This window comes from Sapajus apella, unplaced genomic scaffold, assembly GCF_009761245.1.
Source record: "Sapajus apella isolate SASKATOON/1434 unplaced genomic scaffold, GSC_monkey_1.0 scaffold45, whole genome shotgun sequence".
NCBI lineage: Eukaryota > Metazoa > Chordata > Mammalia > Primates > Cebidae > Sapajus > Sapajus apella.
In genome coordinates, this window is record NW_022436985.1 from 3,451,804 (window position 1) to 3,475,999 (window position 24,196).

A 24,196-nucleotide genomic window follows, 5' to 3' on the forward strand; every position below is an offset into this window, starting at 1 on the left:
TGAATCATTATTACAGTTGCTAATATTTGCCTACTTTGATTATTCTAACAAATTTAATTAGGCTCGGAGAAAGCACTCCATTGCCCTCTTGTGGTAATTTTGCTGTACTATGTTCACCAAGAGTTCAAAAAAAAAAAAACAATTTTTTTCTTTCCACGTAAAAGGCAAAGCAGTATTTTAACCATAAATTTCTGAACTTCCAAAAGCCGTATATAAACTTTCTGTCTTCCACTGTCCATATACTTTGTGCCTTCCCTTCAGTTTATACCTCAGAAATTTAGTCTTTTCCTTGCTTTTTATAAAAGCAATTGCCATACCAATAGCATTTTTTTTCTGAAAGTTACTTTCTGTATTCAAATGCACACAAAATAATTACAGAAAATCTTCATCATCATACATACACTTTAAATAAATAGAAATAACTAAAAAATGTATGCGGCTGAGCTTAGCATTTTTTCCCCAAGAGCACAGGTCTTGCTAAGATGGTTAATAGTCCAGAAACTTCACAGACTAACAATATTAGACTGAATATTCTAAGTTTTTAGAAGTAATAAAAGTCTTTCCTCTTAAATAGTCTAACAATATGCAACGGCCTATCCTCTTTCCAACACAATAGAAATACTTCTAGCTTCTTAGCAAAATTAGTGACGTGTAACATATACCACCATAAAATAGACTGTATATGGTTTTCTTAAAAATATAAAGGATTTTATTTAATGTTTAATATATTTAAACATTGTGGAAAATACAAAAGTAAGATGGATTCCTAATTAACTTAAAATTCACTCTTACAAATGGCAAAAATATCCTTAAACAAATAATGAGTGATCAAATTATTTTTTTTTTAGACACAGGGTATCACTCCTGTTGCCCAGGCTGGAGTGTAGTGGCGTAATCATGGCTCATTGTAGCCTCAACTTCCTGAGTTCATGTGATGCTCCCACCTCAGCCTCCCAAGTAGCTGGGACTACAGGCACACGTGCCACCATGTCCGGCTAGTATTTTATATTTTTAGTAGAGATGGGGTTTTGCCATGTTGCCCAGGCTGATCTCAAACTCCTGGGCTCAAATGATCCTCAGCCTCCCAAAGTGTAGGGATTCTAAATATGATCAATTCTTAAAGCTATCATACTGTGAAAAGCGGTCACTTGTGTACTCAATCAGCACTCATCTCAAAACTGATGAAGACAGACTAGAAATTACAGGACTAGGTGAAGAAGTACCTTCTGTACAGAAGAGTAAGAACTTTCAAAAGCATAGTAGCATGGCATGTCTTAGAAACTGAAGATGGTTTAGTGCAACAAAGCACAGATTATAAATTGGGCAAAGCAGGAGATGATTTTGAGAAGTTTGTAGGGGCCAAAGAAGAAAAGGTCATAGATGATATGTTAAGGAAGGATGAGATAGTCAAGCATCCACAGCTGGGGAGTGAAGTAGCAATTAGAGTTGAGAAAGGCTAAGCATGGCAGCTCACACTTGTAATCCAAATGCTTTGGGAAGACAAGGTGGGAGGATCACTTAAGCCCAGAATTTTGAGACCAGCCTGGGCAATATAATGCTACCCATCTCTACCGAGAAAAAAAAAAGAAGCTATTAGGGAAGTTGAGGTGGGATGATCACTTGAGCCTAGGAGTTTGAGGCTACAGTGAGCTATGATTGTGCTACTGCACTCCAGCCTGGGAGACTGTACTTACATTATATTAGGTATTATAAGTAATCTAGAGATGACTGAAAGTATATGAGAGGATATATGTGGGTTATATGCAAATACTGCACTATTGTACATCGGGAACTTAAGCAGCCTCAAATTCTGGTATTGGTGGAAGTCCTATTCACGAATACCCAGGGACAACTATATTTTAAAATGACATTTAATTTCCCTGTCTCTTAAGAAAAAAAGAAAAAGCAAGATCACTCATTCTAGTATGGCTGCATGGAGGACAGACTGAAGGAGTGAAAAGGAGACAGGGAAATTAGAAGTCATTTGCAACGAAGAGGGCATTAATCAAAGCAATAGCTCTGATGACACAGAGAAGAAATTTGAAAAATACTGAAAAATAAAACCATTAGATGTGAGTTACTATGAGAATGTGGGGCGTGGGGTCTAAAAGTTCACACTCTAGCTTTGGTGACTATGTGGATGTGCAATTCCCAGAGATAGGAAATGGTATTTTCAGGCATACTGGATTTGAGGTACCACCAGGAGATGGCCAATAGGTTACTTGGTTGGAGGAAGTTGGAGAGAAAGATCTGTAAATTATGGATGGCTAAGCAGTGAAAGGAACCTGGATCACCCTGGGAGAGTATAAAGAGTGAGGAGAGATGAAGGCTGAGTTTGAGATTGACAACATTTGAGTATAGTCCCATTTCCCTTTTAAAAGGGTTACTTTTGTTATATAATCATAAACTTTGTTCATGTTGGGAGAAATAGCAAATGATTTAGTCTCTCTCTGTTTTGCAGATCAGAAAACTGAGGGTGTCAAAGAGGTTATGTGACTTTATTTAAAACTGCTAATCTGTAGAAGACAATGAGAACTCAGGTTTCTGGACTGAGGCCAAGTTGTTCCATTGCTGCTCAAATGCTCTTTCTAGTGTCCTTCTTCCCCTATGCTATACGTTGTAAGGACAAGAATTGGAAGATGTTTTCTTGAATAATTGTTTGATGGCAATAAATGTTTCTGTGGTTGTTATTTGCGCATATCATCAAAACTAAAATGTTTTATTTCCAAGGATAGCCTTCCAACAATATAGTCTGTTATTAAATAAGACCCAAATTTACAATTCAACACATGCTTCCTGAATATTCTGGGAAACAAGGAAATGCCCAATCCTACAATTATGAGTAGCCAATGCAACTGTATCAAATACAAACAAAGAATGTTCATGAGATGTCTAATCTTGATAGTCCTTTCTAAATCTTAGGTTATTGAGAATGGGTTTTACCAAAGAATACTACCATATATTGCAGAACACACACTCATTAAGAAAAGCAAGAAGCAAGAGATTTCTTTGGACTACCTGCTTGGTTTGGCCGTTGCCAGCTTGGTGACTTGATGATACTGGTGGATCCTACAGGTTTGAAGGCGGCTGCAGTTGCGAGGCTGGCCACCCCGGGTCTGCTAGAGGCTGGGCTGTCCAGGCTCTCCGGCATGCTCCGTGTGGAAGCTACTGAGGAAGCCAACTGCGGAGAAGGCTCCTGAGAATTACTGTTAAGGAAATAAAGAAACATCTTTGGTGAAGTGGTAGCAACGTAACTTAGCAATAATCCTTTCTTTTCAAAATCCATTAATTTTTAAGGAAAACAAAACACTAATTAATCAATTTTTTAGAAAAGAAAATAGGGACTGCCTCTCTTTAAAAGAAAGAAAGAAGGAGTCAGATTGCATTTGTTCTCTATGTTGAAAATTATTTTTAAAAAATCTACCACAAGGAATTAGGCTATTGAAAACTTATGCAGTTAATCATTCTAAACGATAAAAGTTTCCCTGACACCTCACCCCTTACCAGTTACTTTTTTTTTTTTGTAGACACAGGGGTCTCACTATGTTCCTCAGGCTGGTCTTGAATGCCTGGCTTCAAGCAATCATCCCACTTCAGCCTCCCAAAGCACTGGGATTACAGGTGTGAGCCATCATGACCAGCCCAGTTACTCCTTCTGCTCATGTACTCATTCATAAATATTTAAGCACTTACTATATGCCAAACGTTGGTTGTGCTATGCACTAGCCACAAAACAATAAACAAGAGACAACATCCCTTGCCTAACAGAACATCCAGTGTTCTGCATTCATAATAAAGGGAAAAAAGAGACAAGACTATCATTATCTTCTCTCAACCACAGTTACCTGTTTACAGGAGGTCTTATCTATGGTAGATCCAGTTTGGTTTTGAAGATCATATGACTTTTATTACCAAGTCATTTGTTATTTATAAATATATATGACATCATTTCCAAAAAATAATAATTCTGGGTAGTCCAAAGTATAAAATACAGCAATGATTATTTCCATCAAGTAAACTATAATAATACTACTTAAAAAGAATACTTTCAGGCTGGGCATGGTGGCTTATGGCTGTAATCCCTAGCACCTTGGGAGGCTGTGGTGGGCAGATCACCTGAGGTCAGGACTTCGAGACCAGCCTAAAAGACATGGTAAAACCCTGTCTCTACTAAAACTACAAAAATTAGCTGGGTGTGGTGGCAATCACCTGTAATCCTAGCTACTTGGGAGGCTGAAGCAGGAGAATCACTTGAACCCGGGAGGCGGAGGTTGAAGTGAGTCGAGATGCAACCACTCCCCTCCGCCCGGGTGAAAAGGCGAGACTCCATCTCAAAAAAAAAAAAAAAAAAATACAGAAATCAAAACCTTTCTATTACTTAACTTTTTAATGATGGTTGCTTAAAAAATTCCATGCACATGAACCTGGAAACCATCATTCTCAGCAAACTGACAGAAGAGCAGAAGATCAAACACCGCATGTTCTCACTCACAGGCGGGTGTTGAACAATGAGAACACGTGGACACAGGGAGGGGAGCACTACACACTGGGGTCAGTTTGGGGGAAATAGGGGAGGGACGGTGGGGGGTAGGGAGCTGGGGAGAGATAGCAAGGGGAGAAATGCCAGAGGTAGGTGATGGGGAGGAAGGCAGCAAATCACACTGCCACGTGTGTACCTATGCAACAATCTTGCATGATCTTCACATGTACCCCAAAACCTAAAATGCAATAAAATAAATAAATGGGAAAAAAAATTCCATGCACAAAAATTCAAATGATTTCAATACGTGAAATCAACAGCTGGAGAAGAGACTGATAAAGACAGGGTAGTATATTAATGACTTCGATAAAATATCCTTACTTATACTGTCTTAAGTGGAGATTATTTTAATAAAAATAAGTTACAAACTAAATATTGTCCATGATCTTACCAAGTGAACAACAGTTTATAATTTCCCCAGTGACTCTTAAATCTTAGGTAACACCTAACATAGTAAGCCCCAGACTGCCCATCCATAGAAGGCCTGCTTGCAAAGTTGGCTCTTGACTGGCATCTGGGAACTTGGCTGGTGAACTGTGGCCAAGTGACATAAAACTTTCTCTAAATGCTAAGAGTGGCTCTCTGTGCCTTAACTGTTTGTATAAACAATATGGTTTATGTGGAACACCTGCTTTCCTTCTGAGAGTCTACAATCCTGGTACAAACTCACCACAAGGTGCCTATGTAACAAGCCCTTAAGAAAAACCTTGGTATGTGTTCTCTAATGAGCTTCTATGGTAGGAAATGCTTTGCATGTTTTGCCACATTTGCTGCTGGAGGAATTGTGCACTTCCCGTGTGACCCCACTGGGAGAGGCCTTTTGGTAACTTGAGCCTCATTTCCTCTAGACTTGGTCCCATGCACCTTTTTCCTTTGCTGACCTTGCTTTGTATTCTTTTGCTATAAAAAATCATAGTCATGAGTGCAACTATATGCTCAGTCCTAGTCCTTCTAGTGATACAATAGACATGGGAGTGGTCTTGGGGCATTTCTGACACTAAACAGTTTTGAAAAACCATACAAACGATTTTCTTGAAATACTGCTCCCTATTCTTGTTTTCTCAAATGCAAGTGTCATAGAGTCATCATCTTTTATTATTTCTGATCAGTTTAATTTAAAAAATGAAAACTTGCTTGATTATAAGACACACTATACAATAAAAAATGTTAAGCACTTAAAAATCTTTATAATAAATAAAAAGTCAAAGACTGCCTCCCTCATGATAATGTTGAACACAATCATCAGTAAAGGCAACAAAACAAAAAACATTAATGGAAACAGGGTTCAAATATTATAGTATAGTGGTTATGGGCATCTTCTAAAAACACTGTAATGGACAAATTATTTTACTTCTCTAAGCCTCAGTTACCTAAACTTTAAGTGGGAATCACATTTTGCTCATAAGATTTCTATGAGGCTTAAATAAGATAATTATGTATAAAGTGCTTAGCACACTCTAATGCACAGAATATAAGCTTAACATAATTACTGTATTCAATAATAAAAGTAAGTCTTATTTTCAACACTTTTACTCATTACAAATAAATGATTTTTGAAATACTTATATAGAGGTCATTTTCATTCTAGGATTAAATTACTCTTGCAGATTTTGTTTTTAAAAGTAATTAATAACGTATACAATCACAGGTCTAAGAAGAAAATTCATGACCAAGCAATGCTAGAAATTATAGATGAAACAAAAATATAGTCTGGAAATAACAACAAAACCCAATCCATCACCATTTAATGTGTAGTCATCTGAAAGAATTAAAATTTAATTCCAGGGGGCTGCCAGACAAACTGACTTAAAAGAGAGGACTTCGGTGTCAAGTCTAATACAGTTTGGGTGAGGGAACTGGTAATAGTAGCCCAGGCTATGAAAAAACCTAAAGAAGCATGAGAGCCATCCTCAAATTTCTGACATGGGGATTCACTCTACGTGACTACATTGTTTGCCTAATTTCATAGAGTGAAATCTATAGTGAGATGGATTTGCTTCAATAAAAGGTGCTTCCTAATATAAAAAATCATCCAAAGGAAAGAAATCTGTTCCTACTGAAGCTTTCTGTATGACCCCTGTCACCAGAAGCTACTTAAACAGAGAATGGAATGCTGTAGAACGAATGTAGCCATTTAGCCTGTAGAAGGCTGAGTTATATTTCAGCACCACACACAAAGCCTTCTAAGATAAAACTACAATCTGCTAGTCTAATCTTATCTGCTATCACTGTGCTATACAAACTATATTCTGGCCACCCTTACTGTCTGTCCATAAGTCTACATTTTTTTTCCAGATTCTACATATGAGGTACCTCTTCCTACTCTGTATATGCACCCATCCATATCTTATCTGTAATTAATAAAAGTAAATATAATACACATCATGTACCGTGTTCAAATTAACATACAATATTTTGTTTATTTATTCAAGCTTCCACCAGTAGAGATACTCCTTTTAATTCAGGACATTTGTTAACTGCATGGCATATAATTTTATACTGATTTGTAACAGCCCGTTTAAAATTAGTATTAATAGTTACTTCTTTATGCATCTTGTCTCCTCCACTACATTACAAACTACCTGGGGTTGGGGACTTTACTGTGACTGCAGGCAAATTATTTAAACTTGGCAAATTTCTTCATCTGTAAAATGGTATAAAAATACTACCTTTATCCCAAGGCTACTGTAAGAAATAAGATACCGAAGTACTTAGCACAGTGCCCAGCACAGAGTATGTGCTCAGGAAATATAAGGGATTCTTATTTCTACATCCTGCAATATCTGGTTTGGTGATAATAAAATTAGCAACAAGTATATTTACTAAATAAGCATCCTTCACCTGCACTAAGAATTTTGCTTCTAAATGTATTGTGGATTATTAGAGTGCACGGTATTGACCCCAGACAAAACCTTACTTCCTCAGTTCAGTTTTAAAAACACACAATACTTCTTAAAGTTTCCACAGGATAAGTATTATATAAGCTAAATAAAATTTTAATTTTGATTGTATCTTTTGTATGCAGATGTGTATATATTCTCTCTCAAAGGCTTAAGATGTTTAAATCTTAAAACACTACTCTTTAGCTACAAAGGGCTTGGAGTAGACAATAAAGAATTCATAGAAATCTAAGTTATAACCAAGGCAGTTCTTCCATTTATGCTTAAATCCAGAATTGGTCTGAAGTTCAATTTTCTCTGGGGAAATAGATCCCTATTTACTTGAATCATTTAATTTTGTAATGGAAGAATATTAGGGTTTATCTAGACAATCATATATTTGAATATATATGATGCCCAATCCTCTAAAACTCTAACATTTTCCCCCTAATTTCAACTATTAGCTACTATATACAGAGAACACATAAACATTAGGTATTGGCTGGGCACAGCAGCTCATGCCTGTAATCCTAGCACTTCAGGAGGCCAAGGCAGAAAAATCACTTGAGCTCAGGAGTTCAAGACTAGCCTGGACAACATAGCAAGACCTTGTCTCTGTAAAAAAAACAAACATTGTACTAAAGATGAAAGGATTAAAAGTCACCAACCATATTATTTTATACATGGGAATAAAATGTTATCAATAATCACTAGCAGCAAACTTCTAAAATTAATGATTTATGAACATAGTATGACATTGTTACTTAAATTAGATTGCTATTTTATTTCTGAACTCATGATTCAAATATATTTTTTCTAATTTTAAATTGTTTAAGATGTACCTAAATCCTAAATAAAATTTAAATGTTTTCTAAATGATTCTAATGAGGAAATTGGTGTAAATCCATAAATACCCTTGGCTGATACCACAGATATTGATATTAAAATATGGTTATTTTCATCAATCTGCCAAATAAACAAGGACTGAAATGAAATAATAGATTGATAGCAATAACAAGATTTTTCTATCTTGAGAATACCAAGATTTTTGTTTCATTTTTTCAAAAACTGAAAATAGAGACAAATATACTAATAGAGCAAAAGTTTATTTTCAAGATGGAGTTAATGAGGAAAAAAAAAGGAAGAAAAGTTAACTCTCAGTGTCAGCAACCTGATTTATCTTGAGTTTACATTCCTTTCCCACATTTGTTTAACTATTACAACAAATAAAGCTCAGATACAGATTAAGAACACTTGGAAATTTTAAGTCTATTTCCAAAGGAAAAACTCTGCCTGAAGAATACTTTTGAAAGTAACTTATTCTAATTACATGTTTAATTTTTTTTTTAATCTAAGTGTACATCACAGGCTTAATTATCAATTTTTAAGTTAAACAGCTTTTGGCTAAAGTCTTATCAAACAATGGTATACTAACATACAGATTCTGAAATGGCAGGAAAGGAATATTTCTGGAAAGGCCTTAGTTATGAGCAATTGTTTATTTTATAGAATTCCTCTGTCAGAACTCCTTTAAAGGACCTGTACATGTAGAGAGGGTAATGAGCCTTTCCTTCCAAATTCCATATTTAGAAGAAAGTTTTTAATATTTTCATAACCAAAATTCTTTAACTTAGAGTTTATAAACCAAAATTTAAAGCATAATATACTAATATATATTACAATGGAAATATATTTTAATGGAAAAATATTTTTGGTATTATACTACGTTTATAATTTTAAGGATTACTATCACACAAAAGTAAAAATCAAGACAAAACATCTCTGACACATTTTATGATTACTATCACACAAGGTAAAATGTATCTGGTCTTTTGGGTACCCCTCTCAGTAAGTTAGCAAGGGTCTCCTCAAGAAACCCCATATTCCAGCTTTCTAGAATGCCAACTAGCCTATCTTTTTAGGAACCATTTCCCTCCCTCAGTATCAAACTATATTTTGTCTAAGTCCTATTGCTGCTAATAAAAAGCAATGGTGATGACTACTAATACTTGCTCTAGAAGTGAGGCCGTAGATAGCACAGTCAGTCCATAAATGCATGCACACTGTTGCATGTATATGCACATAGGCACTTTTCTGGAGAGAGGATCTATAGTTGTCACCAGTTTGAAAAGTGTGGTCTCAGCAATCCCATTACTGGGTATATACCCAAAGGAGCATAAATCATTCTATTATAAAGACACATGCCCATATATGTGGCACTGTTCACAACAGCAAAGACTTGGAACCAACCCAAATGCCCATCAATGACAGACTGGATAAAGAAAATGTGGCACATATACACCATGGAATTATATACGGCCATAAAAAAGGATGAGTTCATGTCCTTTGCAGGGACATGGGTGAAACTGGAAGCCATCTTTCTCACTAAACCAACACAACAACAGAAAACCAAATACTGCATGTTCTCACTCATAAGTTGGAGTTGAACAATGAGAACACATGGACACTGGGAGGAGAAAATCACTCACCGGAGCCTGTCGGAGGGGTGGGGAGCTACGGGAGGGATAGCATTAGGAGAAATACCTCATGTAGACGATGGGGTGATGGATGCAGCAAACCACCATGGCACATGTATAACTATGCAACAAACACGTACGTTCTGCACATGTACCCCAGAACTTCAAGTATAATAAATAAATAAATAATAAAAATTAAAAAAAAATTTTTTTAAGTATTGTCTAAGTGTACTCAAGTACTCAAAGTGTACTCTAAGCATGGTCAATAACCTGCCTCCGTACAATCTCATCCCTGACAATGAAAGACTTCTGCTCACTGAACACTCACAATTGTGCAAATATATAATATAAAATAATTTCAGATATTGTCTTTTGTTAGAGAAAAATGTACTATGATCTTTCCCCCTTGTTTAAATACCTCCCTTAAAAATTACCCAGAATAATAGGTAAATATATTGAAAAATCTCTATAACAGTGGTTAAGACACAAACATCTAATCAATAGACAGCCTAGTTATATCACGTTTTCACTATGTTGTACACTTTGCCACTGATTTTATGTTCTGTCAAAAATCATTGTATACAGTTATTTCCTTGAGATTTTATGTTTAGTAAACACCTGTGATATTTTTATTTTTTATATTATGCCTAAAAATTTCTGGTTTCACCATTAAGCTTAGGAGAAAAATCTATGTTTGTGTTTAGCATTTCTCAAATATAGTGAAAATTAAGTTGCTTTTCCAAGCAAAACCTTCATATTTAAGGACTATAATATATAGCCAATCAAAATTGATAATTCTTTTTCATTTTTCCAAAAGGTATATCTTACCAAACATTTGTGTATTCTAATATAGCTATATCCATGCAATAAAAGACAAAAATTCTACTGCAATTTAAATAATTGTACAATTACTCAAAATTTCACACAGAACATCAAGTATGCTAATGAAAGATGTCACAAAAGGTTAAAAGGTGAGTTAATAGGACATAATACTGTGCTTGTGCATTAGCATGGCATTGAAATTACAGTTAATTCAAAATTGGGCACAAATCCCTAGAGCTCTAAGATGTTCTCACCTGGCCTGTTAATACAGTGGTGAAGTGAGAGGGAAAGCAATCTCCTTAACAGCAAACCACACTTGCCATATCTGCTCCCACAGTACCTTGTTTTCTTAACATGGATAGAGCCAGTCGATTTCCTTGAGGACTGCAGATAGGAAAAAGCTAAAGGCTTGGAGACAGGGCTGATGCAAAGTGCATCCAGGATTGAGTGGTATCTTTCAGGAGTGTAGAGCCTGGTAAGCATTTAGAAAGAGTTTTAAGTCAAAATTCGCACTACCAATAGCAGATAGTCGTTTTTAAGGTCTGAACATTTCCTTTGAGAGAGGGAGGGCTGGGGGAGAAAGAAGTGGGAGGGGAAGCACAAAGCAGCAAAGGAGGATTAAAGAAGGTAAAAAGAAGCACCAAGGGTTTATTCTATCGCTTTACTCATTAATATAACATCGATTAGATTTTCACCAAAATGGTCAAAGCCATCAGTTAGAAAGCATTTGAAGCTCTAACGACTACAGAAATTATCTAAAAGCCCCAAATCATGAAAAGAAAACATTTTATTCTTTTTGGAAAAGGAAGCAATTTTATTTCTTTTAGGGCAAAAGGGCTATTTCAGAGAGTGGTCTTCAGATCACCCTTTAAAGGTTGTGGGAGAAGATAAAATCAATAGAAACTTAAAATACTCATTAATACTTTATTGTTTCAAATATAAAACCTGAAAATTGTAAAAACCCAAGTGCCAATTAGCACATAACATGTAATAATCCACACAACTGAGAAATATCATACATAAACGGCAGCAATGGGGAGAGACTAAAAGGTGATTTTTAAGAAAAAAAATCAGTAACGAATACTGTGACATTTATCCACAATCTAGATAAAATATCCACTACACAATTAAGAGCTCACAATAGAACTATGATTGCTTCAAATGGGTATGTTTTCTATGAGGTGACTTGTAAGACAGTGAAGAGTACTGGGATCACATCAGACAGATGCTGCACATGTAGTTCTACCTGGTTTTTGCAGCAATAACAGCGGACACAGTAGCAGCTGCCCTGCTCAGAGCTGCAGCACTATATCTAGCAGGAGAAGAGAAGGTAGAAAAGTTTCGAAAACCTTCAAAAGAATCTTCCACATTTCCTGTGAAGCAGCTTAAACTGACAAGAGGGAAAGAAAAACAGGAGAGGAACAAAAAGGAAAGTAAGAAAGGGTAGCGTAACAAATATAAGAGAGCAATCATTCCATATTAATATCCAGGCATCGTAAAGGTGTGAAGTATAAGAAGTGTAATAGGAGTTCAGGCCATTTAGTTACTGTTGCTATGGTTTCTCTCAGAAGATAAAAGCTGGTGTATAGTCCTCCAAAAAGCAGATTTTGACATACAAATACTGTTGAATGCATTTAAGTTCACTGACTCTATTCCTATTTAAAATTACCTTGTACCACACATTTGAAGACTGACTTGCCAACAACTTAGTAGAAAATAAATCTAAACATGAAATCTGAATTTCTATAAGCATAGAAAAAAAGAAAACTTTGTATCTTTTTTTTTTTCAAAAAGCCTCTAACGAGCTTTACCTTAGAGATGATATACACTGACAGTGTGACATTTTAATAAGACTTATGTTTTCAGGAGAAGCACGTACAACTGACTGCCTATTGAGAAGCAGCAATATATATTAACATGAAAAGAGATAATTGTTTAAAATATTGAGAGTAAAGCTATTTAAGGACAGAAAGTACCTTTGCAAAAATAAACAGATGTTACAGTGAATATGACAAAAACATCACCTTTTCTGCTGAGTTCCGTATTTCTACTTTCAGTTAGTTCTGTAAGGATTTTCAAATGCAGGTATAACATTTTTTCTTCAGAACTAAGTAATAAGTATTTATTATTTAAAATAATAATTTTCTTTTGGCCTTTTAGAAAAGATTAAATGCCTGGACAGGAATGAACATACTATCATTAAGACTATAATGATTTTCAAATTGATTATTAAGTAAAATAAAAAGAGCATCTAAACTGCGTAGTGTGAAACTTGTCATCTCTCTGCTTCATTTATGGGTGCAAGTTATCAATGAGCATTAACATGACCACTTTTTCAGAAGTTTGTGACAATGGCCACCGCCGATGCAAAGCAATGATGTGGCAAACTCAAGCCCCAGTTAATGAGAAGTTAGATATCTGAAATTGTGAGGGTGGACATAAGTCTCTTTTTCCTGTCAGAAGAATTTAATAAGTCATTCTTCCAAGTTCCATAGGCTATAACTTTACAAAAACCATTAGAAAAAAAAATTAAGGAACAGTGGTAAGCTGTTTTTTCAAAATTATACAGAATTAAGTAAATTTTTTTTTTAATCTATCCAGGTCTATCCATTAAATTAAACTGTATGGCTAAGTTTTAACAACTGTTGTGAATGGTTAGAAAAGAAAACATCAGGTTCTGGAAAGAGAAAAGAAAGATGCTATCATTGGCAGGGCAGGGTAGGTAACATGAATGTCAAAGAGAAGAATAAAGTTACCACATGATTCAACTTTTGAGTTTCTGAATTACTCTGCATCTTTGAGACAATGGTTACTCTTTAGAGAAGTAATGGTGAATAATAAGAACTGGAAACTTAAGTCTATTAAAAAAATCACTTAAAAATAAATCAGCTAATTTATTCTTCACCAGGAAGAAAAGGAAATGGTAATGAATTTTTCATCATATTGCATCACAAATAATAGAAAAGGATTTACTATCACCAGAATCTAGTAATATCTCATAAGCAGTTACTTATCTGACTATCTTTAGAATATGTCTGGGCATTTGATAACTATTGTATATGACCTCAACCTGTCTTTGAGAGAAATGCTCTAATTCAGAAAAAGAGACTCATGACAAATCCAGCAAGTTAATTTTCCAAATCACAAAGTGAATAAATAAAAGAGATTTCTTGATTCTATATTAGAAGTTAAAACTAAACAAAAATATAAATATAAATATAAAAGCGGTGAGAAGTGGTGTTTTGAGGCTGAGTGCCAAGCTTTCTTGTCTATGTTAATCATGTCAGTTCTGTAATCAACAATCACCTTTTCTTTTTCAAACAGTTTAGTATGTTTAAATTCACTGCCAGTTTTGACATTTAAAAACACCAAGAAGGAAAAGTCTACCTAGAATAAGTAGTTGCTACTTTAGAAAGTGTGGCCACTTGGCTACTAATAGTTAACACCTGAGGAGTTGCAGGTGGGTGCAGTCCACTCTTAGGTACGTCTTCCAGAGAACTGTCAAACCTAAGTTTTCAGAAGTAAAATATATAAGGCAAAGGAAATATTAATAAAAAGCACAAAAGACATTTATCATCTATACCAACCTTTAAATCTATATTAGTTCAATTTGGGGAACACTAGGTCTTTTTTTTTTTGCTTCACATCTACAAATGGTTAAAACAAAAACCAACACCCCCACCACCACAAAATATGGGCTGTTTCCCCCCCAAATCCTTTAGCATGGCTACTTCTAAGTAATAAAATATTATGCTTACAAGAAGGTGGAAATTCCCATTCACTGACTATGTATTTTGAATGCTTTAAAAAAACTTAAGCTCCAAGAAGTTAATTAAGTTGCCAAATACCATACATCTAGTATGGGTTAGGTGGAATTTGGACCAGGTCTGTCTGTATTATTCCCACTATATAACGCTTTCCCGCATATTGTAAAGCAGCTGCCCATAAAGTGCCCTATAAAGCAACCAACCAAAAATTTCAAGTCAGAATGCTGTGTTGTAGATCTGAAATTATATGGATGTTGTTTATCTTGATGTAAACAAGCTATTTTATCTACTTTTACAACAGATGGTTGCATGCAATTTTAGGGCTTTGTTTTTCTGCTATCTGTACTATTTTTGATTTAGAATGCCAGAATTAAATTTTAGAACTACTACCAGGTAAAGAAAAATTGAAAACCTCAGTGTCAAGTTCAAAACCAGAAAGCACTAAGTATAAAACTTTGGGAAGAAAAACAGGAAAAATACAAAATAGAGATTTTTTTTTAAAGTCTGTAGATAAAAAAAAAATAGAATGGTCAGTCATGTTGTATAAATGGATTAAAAAATGAATAAAAAAATAGAAAAGGAGAGGTTATATTCCTGTTTCTTATTTCACATTAGTCATACCTTTACCAGAGTGTTGAAAAAATGTAGACAATTAAAGAAAAATGTAATGATAGAACTAAAACATCATTTAAGAGGTAGAGCAGAAAATTTAAGAGAATAAGAAATACAAGAACCATAACATGGGTCAGCAAACCATGGCCTGCTGGCCAAATTCAGGCCCTGCCTGCCTTTCTGTGGCCTATGAGCTAAGAGCAGTTTTCATATTTTTAAATAATTAATGGTTAAGAAAATCAATATAATAAAATTTCAAGACACACAAAAATTATATAAAATTCAAATTTCAGCATTCATAAATAATGTTTTATTGGAATTTTATTGGAACATAGCCAGGTTCATTCTTCATAAGTAACCATATGTCTATGGTTACTTTCACACGATATGAGAACTAATTGTGAGAGACCATATGACCTGAAAAATCTAGTACATTTCCTATCTGGACCTTTACAGAAAAATATTTGCTGATTCCTGTCCTAGAGAATAACTTCTCCACAGAGCTACCAGGCTGAACTCTGAAAAACACAAATTTGATAATGTCTGTTGCTTAGACCTTCCAGCACTGCTCTAAGTGATCTTGGGCTACCTGTTCTTCAGTGTTATGTCGTGAAGCTGGTCCTCTCTCTTTGGCTTCTCCAGTCCACTGGAGCCTTCCATCTCTTTTTGAAATAGGTCCTGCTTCTTCCCACTTCCTGGCCTCTGCACAGTCTCCTACTCCTCACTTTCTACAACCATTGCTCTACCACACCTTCACTGGGATAATTCCTAAGCACCCTTCTGGCCTCAGTTTAAATGTCACCTCCTCCCAGAGGGCCTTCCTGATTCCCCAAACCACCTTAGGCTGCCCTGGTGTCATGCGCTGTCATAGCAGCCTGTACTTTTTAACTCACAGAATTTATTATTTTTATACAATTGTGTCATCATTTGTTTAAATCCAGTCTCAGTAGACTAGAAGCTCCCTGATGGAAATAGTTACTGATATACATGAAGTGTACGCTAACAAAGTGCTTACCACAAGGTTATCAACAAATATTTGTGAAGTAAATGCTTGAAATTTATTTTTTCCAAATGACTAATTCATAATATTTATATATTTAAACATATTTGTACCTTCTAGAGACTGTGTCACAATTTTGATTAAATAGATATTTTTGCCTAAGGGGGCACATGGTAACTACAAAGAAATGACTAGTGTTCCAAAAATACCTTTAAAAAGTCTCCTCTATAATATTGAAAAATTACAAGTATTTCAGGAAGAAAGAAAATATGGTTATAAATTATTAACATATCTACATATTACCACAGGACAGATTTAAAAAAAAAAAAAAAAAGAAAAAGAAAAGGGAGTGAGTGGAAGAAGCTAAGTCTTCCAACATCTCCATGAAATATGTTGACTGGAAAAATCTGAGTGTCACTTGAGAATAAATTCCATGTTAGTTATGAAATATCTTTGAAGGTAATCTCCAAGTTTCCAAGCAAATGCCCTTGGGAGGTTTCCCCTGTGTTACACATATTGATTATCTCTTCATTGCTTAGCCAACCTCTAAAAACTAGACTTAAGACAAAATCTTAAACTACCTCATTTAATATGGAACAAACATCAGTATCTGTTCTCATTCTGACATTCCCTAATGTTTACTCCTTTTAGGTTGGAAGAAGCTCTGATTAATAGCATGTGTGCAGTAGCCAAATTTTCTGCATTGTCCTGCTTAAGTGAGTTTTCATTTCTCACCAGAGAGAGGTATGAAGATTTTCTCTCTCCCAGATAAAGTCTCTCCCTTTTGGCTTGCTTTTCTCAGGATAAATGAACACAGAGCGATTCGTGCATTGTGACTTTCTCTGCACAATCTCAGTACTTATTCAATGTGGAACCCTGTGAGTAATCTGTCTGGCAAATCAGGTGTGAGTTGTCCACCTACTAACTTACCATCTTTACCATCCTGTAGGACCAGTAAGAAGAATTCTTTTTCTGTCCCTTAGTCCTGACAACTGCCCAATAGCAACATTCTTATGCAGTGTGCGCCACCTTCTTCCTTAATCTCAGTGACCTCAATTAATCCATCTCTCCTTCTCCACTGGATGCTTTGAGTCCTGTTTTAAAATGCTGTAGTTTTTCTTAAAAACAACTACCGACTATATCTTTACCTTCTATTTTCCTATTCCCCTTAACAGCCAAACTGAAATAACAGTATACTCATTGACTGTCAGTCTTCAACCATCTCAGCTGGGCCCCAGCTCCCAGCACTCTATGAAACTATATCTTGCTAAGGTCACCGATGAAATTTTTGTGGCTAAACTCAATGGACAATTTACATTCCTCATTTTAAAAATCGTGGTTAAAAATACATAACATGAAACTTACTATCTTAACCATTTTCAAGTGCACAGTCATTAGTGTAATGTATGTTCACATTACTGTGAAAGAGATCTACAGAAATTGTGCATCCTGCAAATTTGAAACTCTAAAACCTTTAAACAACTAACCCTTCCCTCTCCCCCTAGCCCGTGGTAACCACCACCATCCTACTGTTTCTATGAAGATGACTACTTTACTTTTATTTTTGGAGACAGATTCTCACTCTGTGGTCCAGGCTGGAGTGCAGTGACGTGATCCCAGCTCACTGCAACCTCCGCCTCCCGGGTTCAAGCGATTCTCCTGGCTCAGCCTCCCAAGTAGCTGGGATTACAGTCATGTGCCACCGTGCCCAGCTAATTTTGTATATTTAGTAGAGACGGGGTTTTACCATGTTAGCCAGGCTGATCTCGAACTCCTGACCTCCAGTGATCCATCTGCCTCGGCATCCCAAACTGCTGGGATTACAGGAGTGAGCCACCACACCCAGCCTGAAGATGATTACTTTAGATACCTCCTATCAGTGAAATCATGCAATGTTTGTCTTTTTGTACACATTCCTCATTTTACTTAGGATCTGGCTTAATTGACTACTGCTTCTCTTTTCCCATCATCTGTGCCTCAATCCTATACAACTGCCTGTTTTTAGTATTATTTCACTGGCTATTCCACTTCCTGAGAGTTCTCTGTCCTAGGCTTTATTTCTCTGTACTCTGCTATCATTAGTATAATGACATTATTCTCTCCTGTAGCTTTAACACCACCTATATACTAGTGTCCAAATTTATATCTAGTCCAGCTCTCTCCTATGAGCAGCAGCCCATATTTTGAATTGCCCTTTAGTTATTAATACCTATAACATCCTTCTATCTCAAATCATCTGTCACCATGTCCCAATGACTCTACTTCCAAATTAGTATTTTTAACCCATCAGTGTGATGTGTCCCCCACCAGGTTACTTAAGGGTGTTATGTCCAATGCTTGAACCTTGAGGGCCAGGCAGTTAGCTAAGGCCATGGTGCCTAGCTGAGGAACCGGTGTCCCTGAGAACCCAAACATCCTGAAGCATGGCTGGGAATATACCAAGGAAAAAAGTCCCATCACACACGCGTGTACACACAGACCTGGACACACACACACACACACACACACACACACACACACACACGTGCGAGTGTGGGGCAAAGAGCCAGAAAATTAGCTTAAAAGCAGCCTAGAGATGGGGAGTTGTGTGGATCTCTTGGAGCCATACTGCTGCTGTCCAGCAATGCCCTGTATGTAAGTCCTAATAAATTCACCTACTCAGCAAGCTGGACTTGTCCAAGTCGTTCTTTGGTCTCTTGGCAACTTCATAGTTTGCAAGGAGTTGTGGGGGGCACTACAGTCCCAAGTTTTCTCATTACACCAGCCATCTGTCCCCTATCTCTGCAACCACCCTCTCTCATCTAGACTATGATAAGCACTAACTTATACTAGGGATTTAAGAACTAACTGCTCTCTTGCTCCTTCTCTTGCCAAATCCTGCCTATCCAGCCCCTGTGTTATCTGGCATGGTATAGTGTAGCCCATGTGCCTTAAGAAAAAGCAACAAAACACATTTTAGCAAATCATTCTTGTGATTAAAACCTTGCAATGAATTCCTACTGCAGTTAGGATAATATCCAAAATGCTTAACATGCTCTATAAATCCCTAAATGATCTGTTATGATCAACTTCTCAAGTATCTTTCCACACCAATTTTCCCTTTATTCACTAAACTCCAGTCACATTAGACTACTTGTCCAATGTCTTGAACAAATTAAGTTCTTCCATAATTCAGGCTCTTGGTCATTAATGATATTATTACTTTCCCTTTATTTTTTAACTTACACATAAATTATTTGTTAATAATAAAAGCAAATTTTTTTCATCGCTTAATATGTATCAACATATTTAATCCTTCCAGCAATCTTAGAACGCTGGAACTAAAATTATTCTTGGTGATTTGCTAAAAAGTCAGTACTTTGGTATATGTTGGAGCTACCATACTGACACCCATGGTTAGAATAACTTCAGTGGAATGAGGAGAACAGAAACCAGGCTGCAGGGGCCTGGCATGGTGGCTTATGCCTGTAATCCCAGGACTCTGGGAGACCAAGGTGGGTGGATCACCTGAGGTCAGGGGTTCAAGACCTGTCTGGCCAGCATGGCAAAACCCTGTCACTACTAAAAATATATTTATATAAATTAGCCGGGCATGGTGGTGGGCACCTGTAATCCCAGCTACTCGAGAGGCTGAGGCAGGAGAATCACTTGAACCTGGGAGGCAGAGGCTGCAGTGGGCCGAGATCCTGCCACTGGATTTCAGCCTGGATGAGAGAGTGAAACTCCATCTCAAAAAGAAACCAGGCTGCAGGATGGTAAAGTTCTCTATCAGCAATAAAATTTCAAAATGTTAATTTAGGTTATCCAGATTTTGATGGAATTATATGCAAACTATTTAAGAAGAAATCTGTCACAAAGGCGAACCTTTAAAATCTTAAAAATAATGCAAACATTTTCTTTTACAGCATTAAAAATAGCATCTTCAATTAAAATTTTCAATGCTTCCTATTTCTGCATTTAAATCTGATAAAATGATCAAAGAGAGTGACATTACATACACACATGATGAGTTTTCAATAAGTGGAAAAATTCATAAACCTTGAAACACATTTTATTAAAAGGTAAAAGATGAAAATGGCAATAACTTGTCCTTGTTATTATACTTCCACAAAGCAAACTTTTATGCAATAATACTGTGAGGCAGAAACTAGAATATATCAGTCATAGCCAGATTCTGTCCTTTTGGGGTTCACTGGCATAGCAAGGCTATTTATGTTAGCCAAAGAAACAGCTAGGCATATGAAAAAAGTATCTTCTGCCGGCTTCCTGACAATAGATATTGAGTCTCCTCATTTGTAACTATGATCTCCCTTCTGCAAAATTAAATCAACAAAATCTCAGGTGGGAATTTCTGGTACTCTCAATCATAAACTATAAATTTATTAGTTGATTTTCAATAGTCTTTGTTTCTGTAGCAGCCCAAAAATATTACTTGAGCCTGCTAATTCTACATTGATTACATGAATGGCATCTTGAGCATTTAAAAATAAGCAAAGTAGAGGTATCTTTGCTTTGCACGTGGCAGGCAAGGAAGACCGGATCTTAGAGGCTAAAATGCTATGAAGTAAATTATCAAACATGAAAAAAATATTACCCAAAATGAGGTTTATTTTTTGTAAGAGCAAAGAAGGACTAACTCAAAGAAATCATTTTTCTAGGAGCTTCCCACTTACTGAAGCAAGGAAAACATAGGGAAACAAAATGCTGAAGGCATTGGAATTTATTATTTGTTGCTATAGAGTGAACGTTTGTGCCCCACCCAACCCAAATTATATATCAAAATCCTAACTCCCTATGTGATGGTATTAGGAGGTGAGGTCTTCGGGAGATGATTAGGTCACACAAGCAGAGAGCAGTCATGAATGGGGTCCCTTATAAGAGACAACTCAGGGAGTTCCCTTTCTCCTACCATGTGAGGACACAGCGAGACGGCATCACCTATGAACCAAGAAGCAGTCCCTCACCAGACAATCTACAGGTGCCCTGATCTTGACTTTCCAGCCTCAAGAACTATGAGAAATAACTTTGTGGTTTAAGCCACCCAGTCCACGATATTTTTGTTCTAGTAGCTTGAACTAACTAAGACATTTGTATTAAGGGAAGAGTTTGCTCTTTGGTCATATTTTCCATTTTCTCACATCTTTCAAACTCTGCCTTAACTCTTATACATTTCTCATCTGTTCTCCATAATGGATTTTAAAATTCTTTAGTTATCTATTTTTTTATCTCTACATAGAAAATGTTCTATAGGGTCTAAAGTCAGGTAAAGAATGGGCATATATTATATCTATACAAAATGCAAATATAATATGAAGATTTTAAGGTGTAATGGTAACTTAAAAGCCCTTGAAGCAATTCCCTGATAAAACCTGACTCCCTCAGTAACTGCAGGGCACTTATCACTAACCTTAGGCCCTCTCACTTTCCATCATCTGTTTCTTCATTGCTTCATTCCAATCCATGACTTCAGAGATTTATACTAGTTGGAAATAGCTTCATATATGGGACAAAAATCTGCCATTTTATAGTTTTGACATAATGCTAACATTAGAAATTTATAAATGATAAAGGTATTTTTCAGATTCAGGATAAAGATGCAAAAGTCATGTATTATTTAATAAATAGTGTTGAGTCAAGTTACCTGTTTGAAAATATAAAAGAATCTGTCTGAACGTGTACCATTGAACAACCACCCACAGTGAATCCTTAGAGAGGACACATGTCTTGAGAAGGCCACCACAGTACCTCACGCTCCAGTATGAGTGTCCTGTTGGCATTGCAGAGCAATAGCCAAGTGGCTACACACTCACTAGCCAATTTTCCACTCTCCATTACCCTCCACCTCAATATTTCTATACACCTATCAGCTCTTCCTCTAGAATACAAACCCATCCAATGCTCTCCATCTCCATGGCCACTACATTGGTTGCCTGAACTACGGGAATACTCGTTTACAGTCTCCTGCTTCCATTATTTCTCTCTTACAATTAATTTTCCATAGTATTCAGGGTGATCCATTAAAAATATACATCAGATGTTATTCTCATGACTACCATCCTATATTGGGCCTCTCATTTAATTAGGAAAGCAATCTAAACTCCTTAACACAACCTACAAGACAATAAACTGGCCCCTGACAACTTCACGTAATCTCTTATCATTCTCTCTCTTATTTACTATGCTCCATTCATAATGGCTCTTTTTCAGTTCCTTAAACACACCAAACTGATTCCTGTCTCAGGGACTTTGCATTTGCTGTTCCTTCTGCCTGGAGAGGATATCTCCTCCATTTCCACATGACTGACTCCTTCAGGGTACTCACATTTGAGTTCAAATATCTTCTTTTGCTCCAAGTAGAGTCTAATCACCTTACTCTTCCCTTGCCCTGATTATATTCATCATGTTGCATTATATTACTTTATAGAATATATTATATCTTTACTTTCCTTTTTCATTGTATGTCTGCTCCACTAGACTAAGTTCATAATAGCACCTTCATTTTCCTAGAAATGAGTACAATTAAGTACCTCATAAACATTTGTTGGATGTATTTATTATATATATAATATATGCTAACCATGAGCAGGGGCCACTGCTAATTAGTGAGGCCTGAGACTAAAGGAGAATGTTTAGGGAAGAAGACCCACTTGGATTTAGGTCAAATAACCAGCCCAGTATCAACTACTCATATAACTGCTTCTCACCCAAAGACAGCTGAATTGTCTCAGTGAGTCTTCAGTTGATTTTACTGGGATTATCCATGTAATTGTCAGAGATTAATGTCAAGGAATAGCATCACATGCCACCAGGTGGGATTTACTAGTGCAGCACAGAACTACTGCTTATCATTTTAGGAGCCATATTACATGACTAACTCTTACAGGGTTTATTTTCTTTTAAAATTCCCACTTCTTTAATATTTAGTTTTGCCAACCTTATCAGTTATTGAACACATATGCTATATCTCCCTGCTTCACGGTTCTCACAAATATGGGCAGCAAGTTGTGGATATCCTCATCCAAGTCACTGATTAATCCTTTAAACCACACTCTTTGTTTAAACTCCTTCAACCTTTTATGCATTTAAAAACACAATACTTATCGACCTCATTTCATTGTTAAATTCAAAGGAATTTTAAGGGCCTTCTTTGATAAACTGTTAAAATTAACATCTCCCCCAATCTATCCAAAATGTGTTAAGATGGATGCGATCTGTTTCTTGAGAACTTATTCTGGGTCTGGGAAATTCTGCCCCCCTCTTCTCAGTGCTCACTAACCATGCTTCTCAGAATGCCTGCTAGACTTGTTTCCAGATGACCTCAAGTTCAAATTAGTTTATGATTAGAAGTTAATTTTTTTTCTTTTGAAAATCAGTATTATATTTTCCTCTTACCACTCTTTCCCATCCAGGATTTGAAACAAACACGGATAGTACTTAGCGAATCTCATCTGTAAAATCTCTAAATAAACTGGGCTGTAAATCATTAAGAAAAAGAGCCTAATGAGAACCATTTAGAATTACTTTCTATCTGTGGCTTCAAATCCCTCCACATGTAAATAAGCCAAAACTTTTTCAGTATTTACCTCTGGGTTTCAGTTATTTTTATTTGCTATGTCTTTTAACACAGAGCGTTTATTAGTTTCATAATCACCCTTGACAACATCACTTCTGTTTTTTACTTATCCCTTGAATGGATGCTATCTGATTGTTTTACTTTTCAAATATAAGGGATTTTTGGTTTTACTGTTGATGCGTGCACATTTTTTTAAACATACATGTGGTACTGCTTCAACATCCCTGCTAAGAGCTTTGCTGATTTTAACAATCAAGTATGTGATTCCACTGCTGTAAGCCAAGGTTAAACTTGATTCCACCAAATTTGTCTAAGTGTTGCTTCTCTGTATTAAAGCTTCAAGTTCACCCATTGTCTATCCAATGATATACATACAGCTACCTGAAGCCATTAAAATTTTCCAGAAATTTATTCTCAATTTTTTGCTTCTTATGAATTACTAGCATATGAGGATAAAGTATGTGAAGAGGCAAAATAAGTGTGTATCACTAACTTGAAAATTCTGCAACAGCTGTCACCTTAGTTT

General features: G+C 36.1%; 1 protein-coding gene across 18 annotated transcripts in view; it reads right to left on the reverse strand.

Annotated features, from left to right (window-relative positions):
- The window catches only part of PDLIM5 (PDZ and LIM domain 5), a 205,560-nt gene that overhangs the window by 48,375 nt on the left and 132,989 nt on the right, over positions 1 to 24,196 (reverse strand). For 11 of the 18 annotated variants that reach the window (XM_032239580.1, XM_032239577.1, XM_032239576.1 and 8 more), the window contains 4 exons: positions 14,106 to 14,225; positions 11,965 to 12,108; positions 11,059 to 11,190; positions 3,019 to 3,206 (listed from right to left, as the gene is read on the reverse strand). In XM_032239580.1, the coding sequence (XP_032095471.1) occupies positions 3,019 to 3,206; positions 11,059 to 11,190; positions 11,965 to 12,108; positions 14,106 to 14,225 (584 nt within the window). The remainder of the gene's footprint in view (positions 1 to 3,018; positions 3,207 to 11,058; positions 11,191 to 11,964; positions 12,109 to 14,105; positions 14,226 to 24,196) is intronic. The other 7 variants (XM_032239584.1, XM_032239583.1, XM_032239582.1 and 4 more) reach the window with 3 other exon arrangements.